The sequence below is a fragment of the Doryrhamphus excisus genome, chromosome 11 (assembly GCF_030265055.1).
Source record: "Doryrhamphus excisus isolate RoL2022-K1 chromosome 11, RoL_Dexc_1.0, whole genome shotgun sequence".
Classification (NCBI taxonomy): Eukaryota; Metazoa; Chordata; class Actinopteri; order Syngnathiformes; family Syngnathidae; genus Doryrhamphus; species Doryrhamphus excisus.
This window is the reverse complement of record NC_080476.1, coordinates 8747497-8760869: the sequence shown is the minus strand read 5'-3', so window position 1 is coordinate 8760869 and position 13373 is coordinate 8747497. Positions and strand designations below refer to the sequence as shown.

Below are 13373 nucleotides of genomic sequence, written 5' to 3'. Positions count from 1 at the left end.
CACTGGAATTCACACATGCAGAGTGTGGAAGAAAGAGAAGATGCGACAAGAGTGTGGAGGGGGTTTTCCCTCTTGGGACCGCGGTCTATAGAACATGTCTTCACTCCAGTGGGGGGGGGAGCAATAAAGCAAAGTGCCAAAGACAAATGGCTTCTGTAATACCCACATGTGCTACTGGACCGACAACAAAGGCGCTGAGAGCAGGCATGTGACAATGCATGCAGGTGGCTGTCTTGGCTTTGTGTGGAGCAATGGGACTCCGTGTACACACTGCATCCATCCTCATCAAGTCATAATTTAAGGAATGTGTCGTAATCATGTTCACTTGACAAGAGGATGTTGCGACAAGTCTTGAAGTGAACTCTTGTAAAATTGCAATTGCTGGCAATTGTTTCCAGGCCCGTCCGTGATAAGTACATTTTTGCAATGTAGGATTCCTTATTAAATAAACCTGTTTACAACGTTATAAATGCAGCCTTCTATACATGAAAAGGACGCCTACACTCATCTTTACATTTGTATTACCCACTATAGTAGACATAATAAGAATAAATAAGCCATTAAGACATAAATAAGACATGTGTATGTTGCTATAAATGTAGGGATCCTCGGGGAACTGAGTGGCAGGGCAACAGGAAGTGACGTTGGGGCTTCAGAGTTGAGTTTTAGCTTGGCATGGGTTATGATTTACAGTTATTCCTTGTAATATCAATTAATTAATGGTGGCTGTTTCATGTAGTATTCCGGCCACTATGCAGCAGTAATGTTACATGGATGAGATATCCATCCTTATTTCAGTTCTCTCATTCCGTGTGGAAGTGGTCTTCCTCATTCCATTTGAAGATCTTTCTTAAGTTTAGAAGAAATAAATTTGAGGCTAACTGTTTAGCTCACGAGCTTACCAGCGAGCGACAGTTGGGAGTTCCTGCAGCATAATAGTTGTGTAATTTGGTGTAATCAATGAATAGTCGGAGTGGAATGGTGACTATAGGGGTGTTATTTTATGTCGAAAGGCTCTAATAATGTTAACAATTGTATTCAGAAAGTCATAAACATGTTTTTTATGTTATAACTATGAAAATATTCCATTCATTAACATCTTGTATCGCGGAAAATAATTTGTTGCGGTCATGTCTGGAACCAGTTAACCAAGGAATAAACAATAAACAAGGAATGTATGGATTTTTTTGTTTTTATTTTCAAAATAATAGTATAGTAAAAGTATTGCCTGATTCTTTTGACATGACGTGCATAGCTTCTTCAGACGATTTTTGCTGGTCCGACATTATCATTTGTATGTGTAATTGCTTCCCATTTGTAGTAGGTCATAAACATACTTACATACATGTTGCTCGATACCACTATTTTTTCAGTTTGTCAAAACATGATAGCGTCTCTCTAATTTGCTTATCTGTGAATCATGGCTATAAAAAAAAAACAACTAGGCTCGTATTGCACAATATAATACGGCTTTGTGTTGTTCAGTCAATGAAAGTGATTATGTGCTCATTAGCAGTATATACGAGAAAGGGCTTTCAGTAATTCTCTCACTCTACTCTTGTGAGCTTTCCAATATGCCACTTCAAAAAGGCCTATATAGCTCTTCCTATAGTTCCTCTATTAACATTATCCATTAGTAGCTGGAGTGATCCTGTGGTAACACTCGACTGCAATTATATACGTATATGTACATACTGTGCATCATCATTCCCGCAAAACCATTTCTGCTTTGATTTAAAAAACAAACATTGAAAGGCTAAAATGGGACTTTTTATTTTCTCACTTCTGGTTTTCATCATGAATCCTACACAGACTGAGTGGACCCGCTGCTAAACGATCCTGTCGATTTGTGGAACGGTGAGATGTGTTAATACGCACAACAGACTGCACAGAATGGATTAGTTACCTGTTTCACAGTTTCATTCTGATGCTGACCTTTTTTATGCTCAGAGAAGACCAATAGATTCAAACGTGGATTCTGTCAGTCAGGAATGGCATTGCCATGACAACAGAAGTAGGACTGCTCTTTTTTTTTTGCCTTGGTGTTTGCATGCCATATTTCTCCCAGGGAAGATCAGATGTCACGTAAAGCAAAGAAAGCCTTTCTTACGTATCACAGTCTAGTTCAACTACACATTCTCATACCAGGAGTAATTCAGAGTCACAAGATGTTCTTTATAGCCAGTGTATGTATCTACAGGCAGAGGCAGGAGGGGGATTCAGTATCAGTGTCTTTGTGCATTGACTGCATACTTGAATGATACACAAGCACCCAGCGAGGTGGAAGGAGTGCGCAAACTAGTCAACAACGTGTTTCTTCAACCCAGTAGAAGAGTAATATACTGTACTTTTGAGACACTTTTTTGAGCGGGTCAGTCATAGCTGCATTTTTTCCCTGTCACGGGAGTGTGTGAGTGACAGGAAGAAAAGCTCTGACTCACGTTGGGGTGACGTCTGGGTGCTGCTAGTTTGCATGTATGAATCTCTACACTACGAATATAATGACCCATCTTTTTCAGACTTTTAACTCGAAAAAATAATATATTCGGTATTATTTAACAGTACGGACAAAAGTCAAGACAAACCTGTTCTTCACTTTACCAAGATAATTTTGTCAATTGTATGCTGTCAATTTTGGGGGATCAATTTCAGGAAGGGCGGTCAAGTGGTTAGCGGTTAGTGGTTAATTTCATTTTCAGCTCCTGTAATTTGGCAAAAATATAATTTATTTATTTATTCTTGCTGTCTGTCCATCCGTGGTTTTTGCCAGATTGATGCAGCCTTTCCTTGTTCTCATTCTGCTGCAACCATCCCAGTGACTGCTGTCATCAGCACTGCCGCCAGCGTTGCATCAATGCTCCAATTGATCAGCCACAATGCCATCTCAGGAAATTCTAACTCATTTGCTTGCTCACCCTCACCCTATCTTATTTCTGCTCTCGTAATTAGTTAATCATTTGTTGGTGAGCGCCAATTTAGGGCAGAGTGGGAGCAGAGAGTGTGCTGATAAGCGCTACAATTTGTTTGTCTCCTGGCATAATTTATTCCAAACGCAACCCACAACTGTCATGACTGAAATGGCTTAAACAAATACAAGACTTACACATTTTTTTTTACATTACATTGACTGGAGGGGACAGTTCTTTAGTGACTAGTATACACTCTATCACTGTACCTCAACAGAAGGGTCCTAAAGTCATATGGAAGAATTAGGTGGCTGTAATTAGGCTGGAACTTAAATGCTTTGTATGTAAGACAGATATCGAAAAAATGGCCAATGATTTATAGGCCATTAGTTGTTAACGTCAGCCTGTGTCCCTGCAAAAAATGTTTTGCTTAATGGAAGCCATGTTTCTAACCAATCTTTCTCAGATTTTAGAAACACCTACTTGTCAGACCCCTTAAGGTGTGTACAAAATTTCATGGAAATTTGGCAAAACGCTCTGAAGTTACAGAAGGGGTTTTGTAGAGTTTGTCCAAAGTGAATATAAGTAATGGGGTTAAACTTTTGGGTTGTACTTATCTATCTATCCATCTATTTTATGCTGCTTTTCCTCACAAGTGTCACAGGCATGCTGGAGCCTATCCTATTTGTCTTCGGGCGAGAGGCGGGGTACACCCTGGACTGGTGGCCAGCCAATCACAGGGCACATATAGACAAACAACCATTCACACTCACATTCATACCTATGGACAATTAGGAGTCGCCAATTAACCTAGCATGTTTTTGGAATGTGGGAGGAAACTGGAGTACCCGGAGACTCGAACCCAGGTCTTCCCAATCTCCTGACTGTGTGGCAAATATGCTGGGTTGTAATTAATGTAATAATTTAACAATGCCATAATTTGGTTTTGTCAAAAAATAATAGCACCGACATCTCAGAAAAAAATAAACTCAGTCCTATGTCTAGGTAAATGTCAATTACCACACTTCAAATTTCATTTTTACTCTAAGGAAAAGGCTTCTAACATGACCTTCTGCAAAACAAACTATACGCATTTTGCTCTTGCCACAAGGCAGCAGGTGCTCCTATCTTTGCGGTTCTATCAGCAACACACAGTGCAAAACCACCTGACTACCCCTGCTGCATGTATAATTATAGGGTAGGATTTCTGTTTGGAAACTTGGATTCTACTGTAATATTCATTAGTTTGAACTTCAGTCACAGCAGCTAACATCTGTGATATATTGCAGTTAATAATGGTACGTAGACTAATATTGCAGCCCGCTCAAGCTCAAGCATAATTACACACTGTGTGGGTCACACATAATGACTTCAACTTTCCTGTGCCCTCCTGCTTATGCATTTGTTTTAAATATTACGTAGTGTAAATACTGTTACTTTGAGCATAACCTCAGATCCAACTGTAGCAGATCTTGTGAGTAGCAGGGTTTGCTGTTGTTGTACACGAGCGCCTTGTGCTAGAATCAGCCATATGGTGCACTTGAGGAGAGTGTTAAACCTCCTGTAGAGATCAGGCCCACAGTATGGATTGATCCTCACAGAGCTGCTACTTCTGTTCCTCAACACCAGGATGTTTTCTCCCTGCTAGAAGCATGCAAACACTCACTAGCCACTGACATGCAGAGTACGAGTGTACACAAACACACCAGCTTCTATTTTTGGGGATCTCTTGAGGGGAAAAGCATATTACAAAACAGTTCACACCCTTCCCTTTATTTCTCTGCACCTCTCTGAGTCAGCCCTGGAGCGATTTTCATCTAACAAGCAGTGTGCTATCACCTCCTTACTCCTCCTCTGTCCTCCTTGCTCATCTCTTTATTTTATATGCTGCTTCGTGGACATCCATCATCACATAATTACCTCCCGTTGTAATTGCTGAACCTGTTACATGTAGCACTCTTGTCTTACCACTGTGAACACATTAAACAGGTGATGATTCTGAACAAAGCACAGAACCCTGGCTGTTGACAAAGTATCGGTATTGGATAGCCTGAATTTTACTCAGTATTGGATCGGAAAGGAAATCCACATTCTGTACTGTTCTATATTCAGGTCATTATGGTGTATTACAGCGGTCTTTTACTGTTTCTTTTGTCATTTCAGATTGCAAGAATCTCAATGAAGAGTCATTACAAACGGCTTTGTTCGCAGCAAACGCAAGTCGAGTGGTGAGCTGAGGTGAAATTCATGAAATGATATTCATGAAGCACCATTACTACAAAGACTTTGAAGAAAATAAACAGAGAAGAAAGAAAGGTTTCTAATCAATGGCCTCAGGCTTGTGTCTTTGAGAACGGCAAAAGAGAAGCGCTCCAAAATGAGCATTCCAAAAAGTTTAACAGGACTTGAAGTTAATGTTGACAGAGCGGCGGACAAAATCACAAACAAAGTTCAAATCCAGTTCACACACACTGGAGATGACAACGCCAATCAACTGTCTTCTTTAAGTGATGAAGGAGGACTGTTACAGGACTGTTACATAACCTCGCTCCCACCTTTGGTATCTCAAAGTGAGTCCCATGACAAGATGATGATCTGGGGTTCTGAGCAGCAATGCTCAGAACCCGGGCTCAGAGAGATAGAGCTTGTTGAGTGTCAAGACATACGTACGTTCTTGAGAAGCCCAGGTGAGGAGTACGATGATGAGGACGATGGGGGTAGCATGAGAGACGGAAAAGACGAGGGTCCTATGTCGATATCCTCCAGTTCAACTGCCAGCTCTGCTTCTACTGGGGTAAAGAGGAACGACAACGACAGCAACAAGGTGGACAGCAGAGTACAGATGGACACAGCGATGAGGGGAAACATCACCAGTCATAGTACCGAAGAGCTGGACACTTGTGTGACAAGTTTATCCAAGGAAAGAAACACCAAGACAGGCAAAGGAGGGCTCAAGCAGTCCAAGTCTGAGACAAATGTGTTTGTGTCGAATTTGTCCACCATTAACCTCAGTGGAAGTCTATCCAGTGCGCTGGACTGTCGTGCAGACACTTTCATTTGCCTGCCCAACTCCAAGACCAACCCGTATTTGAATGCCAACAACACTACCTCAGCCCAGAGTTTGAGAAGGGCAGGTCCTCCAGACCACAATACTCTGCTGTTGCATCATCAGGAAAGACATGAGGAAGAGAGGATCCAGTTCAGAAACGGATCAACTTCTGAAGGAGGTCTAGGCCAAAGGAGGAGGACTGGCTTTGAGGAAAGGGTGCTACCACCGAGACGGCAACAGCTTGTTAGACCTCTCTGTCAGACAGAGATGGTAAGAGCCCAAAGCTTAGAGTCCAGTGCTCAGGGTGCTGAAATCGGACGATCGCCCTCCAACAATACCACCACGGTGTCACCCAGTCACAGCCACAATGGGTCAACCAGAAAGCTTGCAAGATCATCTTTACGTGAACCATCAGATTTCTCACATCTGTACAATACATGCGGAGTCCTCCAATCCAGACAGCCCAACCAGGCAGTGCAGAACCAGGTTTCACTGCTGGAGAGGCAGCCAAGCCCAGCTGCGCCGTCTGCTTCAAATCCCTCCAAGCCATCCAACATAGACAAGCGACCCCAGACTCAGTTCACCTACAGACGTAACTGCTCTAGTCCCAAAAGGACGTTCACACCTCCTCACTCCCCTCTCAGGACACCCCAGGGCTCACCACATAGGCAAGCCTCCATGTACCTCATCTCTAAGGATACACATAGAGGAGTTCAAAGCAGCCCTGCTGTAAAGACACCAGCTCAGGGCAATGAAGGCGTGAGAGTACCAGTAAAAACCAATATAACCCTGACTGGAATCCCAAAAGCGAATCTTAACAACCAGCAAAGCAACCCCAACTCAAGCCATAACTCAAACCCCAAAGAGAGCTCTCCTTCACTTAAACCTAAAGGAGTTCGCCCTAAAATCATCACCTACGTTCGAAAAAATCCTCACTTCAAGCCTCAGGCTGCTGACGGACCTTATCAGGTATCTTCACTACCAGCAAGGTTATCAGCATACCCGCATGGTGCAACACCCGGTACCTTCAAAGACACATCTAAATACCCCTCCAAGCTTGACAAAGAAAGCAGAGGACTACCGGTGCTCAGTGCCTCCAATTTGCTTTATGACAAGTACCGTAAGGAGATTCAAACCAGCATCTTCCCATCAGGATTAATGAGCAGGAGTATCCACGCCCCGGGTCATACAAATACTGTCCCTCCTACACACACCCACAGTTATACAGCACCCTCAAAGCTGGCCGGCAAAGCAGGGGACTCTTATGGAGCTCAGTCTGAGGTAAGCGTTCTGTTCTGATGACCACTTCCTGAGCTGGAACTCATTTAGGTCATTTTGTATTAATTAACGTACATGCATCCATTGTTAGGACGGGAGAGCTGCTAGTTTTAAAGAAACCTCTGAAGAGGACCCACTGCCGCTTCGGACAGCTGCTCAAGCTGGAGGCAGCGGCAGTCTCCTGCGTTCCGGCCGAGGTCTGCGATTAGGTCTGGGCGCTGTCACTAGGACGGCTTCAGGCTCAGTCAAGGGCAAAGGACCGAGTCAAAGTCAGAGGTCAGCAATCAGCCAAGCAATTCAACCTGTCATCTCAGCAGCGAGCCAGAAAAGCCAAGATACTACAGGTAAAAAAAAAAAAAAAAAATCCAATTTCATTTGATTTACCAGTCATTTTACACACCGATGTGCTATGTTATCTCTCTGCTGGCTGTGGGACTGCTCTGACAATTTGGCCCGACATGAAAGTAGCTCATTAAAATGCATTCCCTCAAATTCTGGATGATCCGAAGCGAGGATTTTAAAATGCACTCTGCTCCTAGGTTACATTTTCCTGCTCCAGAAGGCAGTATCTATGAAACATAAATTAATATATAACCTCTCCATTTCCTTTCGCCTCTGCCTGAGTCAAAGTTTCAAGTGGCATAATTCAATTACCACCTCAGATTTCCATTTCTGCTACAAAGGGGGGGCTACCAAGCTAGAAATATGCTCATCATCCTACCACAAATTAGATTTATCAGCCCTATACATACTTAATCTGATCTCTCCCTGGATCTGATAAACATATGCATGTAGTGCATTTGCCATATGCTCTATGTATCATGTTTATACATACCGATTTAATCAGCCCACAGCGTACCCCCAGCTTCCTTATTATAATCTCTGTTGATACATATTATTGCTCAATGTCCTTCTGGGACCTGCAGGTTTTGAAGTAAACTCCAATTAACTCTTAATTAATGTCACGTTCTTCCTACTGAAACCTTCCATCTCCACACTGTCGCTGCCAGTTTTACAAACAAAAATATTGCACTGCAATAGTAATCAGTGAGATCAGCAAATTTGGTATGAAGTACCAAGAGTTTATAAATCTAGCAAGGGCCTACTCTGGGAGATACCAGCTTGAGATTAATTAATTAATTAATTTTCTACCGCTTATCCTCACGAGGGTTGCAGGGAGTCGCCAATTAACTTAGCATGTTTTTGGAATGTGGGAGGAAAACCGGAGTACCTGGAGAAAACCCATGCATGCACGGGGAGAACATGCAAACTCCACACAGGGATTGTTCAGGGTAGAATCGAACTTAGGTCTCCTAACTGTGTTGGCTTGCGTGCTAACCACTCATCACAGCTTGAGATAAATAAATAAAAAACCTGCCACCCTACCTTCAGTTATGTCAAAAGCTAAATTAATTTTTGATAGTGACAGAGTAAATAGTCTCAGTTTTTGGAGGACCATATTGAGGCTCACTGTGCCACTCTTTGAAACCACCTGGTTTATAGGCTAGCACTCGTGTCCCCTTTAGATTCAGTTGAATAATGTGTGTTTTCATTCCGAAGGAAGAGAAGCCTGTGATGTTGAGGTTTAACGGGATATTTGTCTGAATCTTCTCTCTGGTTCCACCCTCAAAGGGGAGAAACCGAACAGGGAAGAGGAAGGAAATTGGGCCATTTATCTTTAATAATCTCAAGCTTCGAACTCGAGAATACCGAGTTCCAATCTAATACTCAGACAAAATGGCTCACAGGCTCACACTAGTAAAGATGGAAGCAGGAGCAATGATAGCACTTTCAGTACCACACTTTTTTTTTTTTCCCTCCTACCTACCAAACGCAGCTCATATTTTCCCCACATAAAATGTTTTTATTCTTGGATTGATGTGACAGGGGCTCTGTAGTTCCCAGTTGAGGACACATTTGTGCCAACTGGAGAGGAAATGGGGGCTTCCAACCTTATCTCTCCAGCCAGCAGGGGATAATGTTTTTTACCCCAGATACACACCTTGCAATGTGTATGTTTATTTCACTGTTTTGCTTCGGGGGGAAAAAAGACTTTCTGCCCACTCATCCTGATTGATTGACTGTCTATGTGATTTATTAGAGAAAAAAGCTCAGCTAAATTTAGTCTATGCATTTTAAACCCTGTGACAATGTTAGTATTACATAAAGACCCGCGCATTAGGTCACCACGGGGAGCAAAAAGCAGTTATTAACGGACTGTTGTGCTGATAGTTCTTAAATCTGAGTACCGAAGCAGTTGGGAGTCAGAAAGCACAGTCAGCACAGTCAGCACCGGATGATGAACGATTCCCCGGGAAACAAACATTGTAGCTATGCAGAATTGTTGAAAGTCATGCTCCCAAATAAGCACCAATGTCCATTTCGGTAGAAGTGTCCCAAGTATTTTTTTAACACATAACATATGTGATGATGTGAGATGTTGTGTATTTGTTGGCATTATCTTCTCTTTCGTACGATTTGAAAGAAATGTTGTTTTGTTGTTATTCTAGCTGACGATGAGGTTTTCAACCATCCAGTCCCTGAAGCTACGGTATTAGAACAGACTTCCAGCAGGTCTCTGCTTCCCAAAGCAGCAAACCAGTCAGGCCTACGTCCACCTGGCTTCAGCTCCACCCGTCTCCCCGTGGGCCGCTTGGCAGCGTTTGGCTTCGTCAGAAGTTCTAGCGTGTCCTCCGTCCCTGCAGACAGTGCGCAAAGGGACCCAAGCAGAACGGCTCACCGTAAGTCTTAATATCCCGAAAACTGCTTGATGAGAAACCGATTACAATTGCAGTTGTGCTGTATCATGAGAGCATCATTATCATCACCATTCTTTTTTTATTACCTTGTTTTATCCACCGCCCTCATATCATTTACATAAACACTCCCCACCCACGTTCATTATGATGCACTACAACTTTTTGTCTTCTGTATACACCAGTAATTCATATGAGATAACCGCCTAGTCAGAAATGCGCATAACTGTACACAGCCTTGAAAAGTGTACACACAGTTGTAATGATAACACTGCCGGGTTAGTTGGCTGTATTTGGGGGGGGAAAAACCGCATGCGTTTTTAATGTGACCTACATAGCTTGCTGTTTCTCTCCCAGTTACAGCTGACGTAAGCTTCTCAGCTTTGGTGTATGTCACGTTCCCTGTTATGTCATCCCTCTTTTCCCCCCTGTGTACTTCTTTCATCTCCCCCTTTCGGCCTCCCATTGGTTGATCCTTGAGTACGAGCTGTGTGGCACCGTGGGGGAGGTAACACGTCTTAGCAACCGTGGAACTGGGGAAGAAGTCTGCATGCATCTCCATACCAGAAGATGGCTTCTTAATCATACTTATTTAAAATAATGGTCCGATAATGATCAAAAGTAAATTACAGTTATATTGTATGTACAGAGTCAGGCAAAATGATCTGACATATTTGTAGTTTAAATAAAAGGCGAATAAAGTAAAGAAACAAAAAAGTGTTATTTTCCAGAAGTACATATAATGCCATTCTGTTTCATTATGTTTTAAAAATTAAATAAGTTCTGGCGGTGCGAGGTTGGCCGGTTGATTTTCGTTTCAATGCAGATCCAGTAGCTCCGAAATTGGTAACCCATAACAAGATGGTGTTTGGAGATGGATCAAGATTGAAGTGCAAACGGAACAATCGTTGTGTTGCAGTTACAGATAGGTTTGTTTTGATAAACATTTCCAGTCTAGCGCAGCGCAGTCTAGCGCACCCACGCCTCCATCCCTGCCATTGCCACAACTAGCAAAGAGCGCAGAGAGAAGATGATGCAGTGTTTAACACAGCCGAGTGTAATTTTAACCAATGAAATGAATGCCTCTCATTGCACATCAGAGGCCACAATGCTCGTCATGCTCTGTACGCCACCTTGTGGCACATGTCATCTGTTCTTGACAGATACATTAAACACAGCAGCAGGCTAATCCAATTTGTGATTGGATGGTTACTAAAGGGGGAGTAGGGAGTGTGCGCACGCTGCGTCTGTCAGCCAATTTAACACTGCGCAAGCTGCACTTCGCCTGCGCCAAGAATAGACCAGGTCGGAAGCTGGCGAGCTTTCAGCGCACCTTTACCGCACCGAATTGTCACTGCGCCAAGCTGAAAATGTGGACACCCCTCCTTTGTATATGCTGCCACGCCCATCTTGGTGCAGTCCAGTCTACCAAATTACGAAATTACCAAATTAATTGTATTAATTGAGTATTTTACCTCAAAATGCTGATAAAATGCAACCTCTTATCTTCTTAAGGAACAATACTATATACATTAAACTTGGATATTCACTACTTAAGAGGAGTTAGTGTACAGCTTGGAAAGCAGTATAGTACATGTTAGAATTCATGCTTTACTCAGTAAACCACAGTTCCCCAATATTGGGAGCACTCATGCAGCCTGACCATGCTTAAGGCAACAATCACCGGTGTTGCCAGCTGTTTAGACAATAACGGCTGTGTGTTTATTTATCAGTGAATAGTACGTCCATACGCACTATTATGAGGTATTGTAGCTTTTTTGTATTTGTTGCAAAACACTTATAAGCCAAGCGCAGCTTTTTTTTTTTTTTTTTTTTCTACAAAAAGCAATTAGGAGACATACGATAAACATCCCGAAATTCAAGCCTGGTACTGATTTGAATTTTAGATACTGCCACTTCAGCCTATAAATAATTGCATTGTCTGCATGTAGCCCAAGGTGTTACTGGAAATAATGAGATCCTTCTGGGTGAAAACACAAGTTTGCTTCACAGCAAGATGGTAACTTGACGATTACTGCGAGAACACCGCGCTTGTAATCAGGCAAAACAGCCCAGTTTCTAACTAACAAGAGTTCTAGGTCTCTTGACACTGGATTTATTTGTGTGTGCATGAGGGGATGAGTGTTTGTGATGCTTTTTTTTTTTTTTTTTTTACTCTGACTGCATCACCGCAGGGATGTTTCCCCTCTTGGCATACTTCAACATCCGATCAAAGAGCAGTCAGATTGACAGATGAGTTCTTGCACATCCTTCTAGCCTCTGAAATAAAAAAAAGAAGAGGAAACCAGCTGGGAAACAGGCACTCTTTCGACTGCAGATGATACATATAAAGATCATTAAGGAACAGAGCGATAGAGAAACAAGGGATGCCAGGCCGCTGTATAAATTAGGGGGAGGTTAGTGGGAGATCCCTTGAGGTTAAACCCCCCAGTGTCATAGCACATCAACCTGCTGTGATCAATGAGCAGCCATTCTGTGAAGGAAAGGCGACGTAAAGGTTACTGGTGGAAAAATAGGCCATCCATAATGCAAAATACACTCTGTGTTTACATTTGAACTTTCATCACAATGCTACGCGTTATTGGTGTTGTCGCAAAATCGTTTTGTCGTATGTGGGCTGAACGCTCAGCCATAGGCAGCCCTCAGGCGCCAAAATTTGTAGCATATATTATAAATCACTGGCAGGGAAAGCAATCAGATACAGTTGATAAAGTACGTGTTTACCTATAAAGCTGTATGTAAGTATTAACTTCTAGTATCTTGGTGTGTATAGATTACCATATAAACTATTGATTAGCCATTAACATCATCCTCTGGCTGACGGTGTTTCAATATGTTTCTGAGAGTGATAGCATCCATGCATGTCAAGTACATCGGGAATACGTATTCCGCCGTGACTGACAGGTTCCATTACATAGCTAAGGGGGGTGTGAACCCTGCCGAGGAAAGCCTATTTGCATGATGGAAACTCAATAGCCAAAACAAACACAGTATTATCACAGCAAATTGGTCTTATTTGATGATAGTATTGTATAAGGGAAGTAGATATACTGTAGAGTAGACGGGAAGTGTGTGAGAGGAGAAAAAAGAGAGTGGGAGTGGATGCTGCACCCCAGACGCCACGGCTCGGCTCTCAGATTTGGTGTGTGACTCACGCTTAGCTCGCTGTGAACAGATGGTTTCTATGTGCGCATACAGTATCGTAGATACACACACACACACACTAGTGGAGAAAGCAAATCAGATGGGCCAATTAGATATGGATGCCACTTGGCAACGGAAAGGGAGGAAAACTATGATGGCAGCCGTGACAACGTTGACGCATATACTCACACTATTTCATCCATCTTCATCGCTTTTCAT

General features: G+C 42.7%; 1 protein-coding gene across 2 annotated transcripts in view; it reads left to right on the top strand.

The window, feature by feature from the left end:
- mtus2a (microtubule associated tumor suppressor candidate 2a) overlaps window positions 1-13373 on the top strand; it is a 33407-nt gene that overhangs the window by 4952 nt on the left and 15082 nt on the right. For both annotated transcript variants that reach the window (XM_058086760.1, XM_058086761.1), the window contains exons 2-4: window positions 5070-7236; window positions 7325-7577; window positions 9744-9974. In XM_058086760.1, the coding sequence (XP_057942743.1) occupies window positions 5284-7236; window positions 7325-7577; window positions 9744-9974 (2437 nt within the window). In that variant the 5' untranslated portion in view covers window positions 5070-5283. The remainder of the gene's footprint in view (window positions 1-5069; window positions 7237-7324; window positions 7578-9743; window positions 9975-13373) is intronic.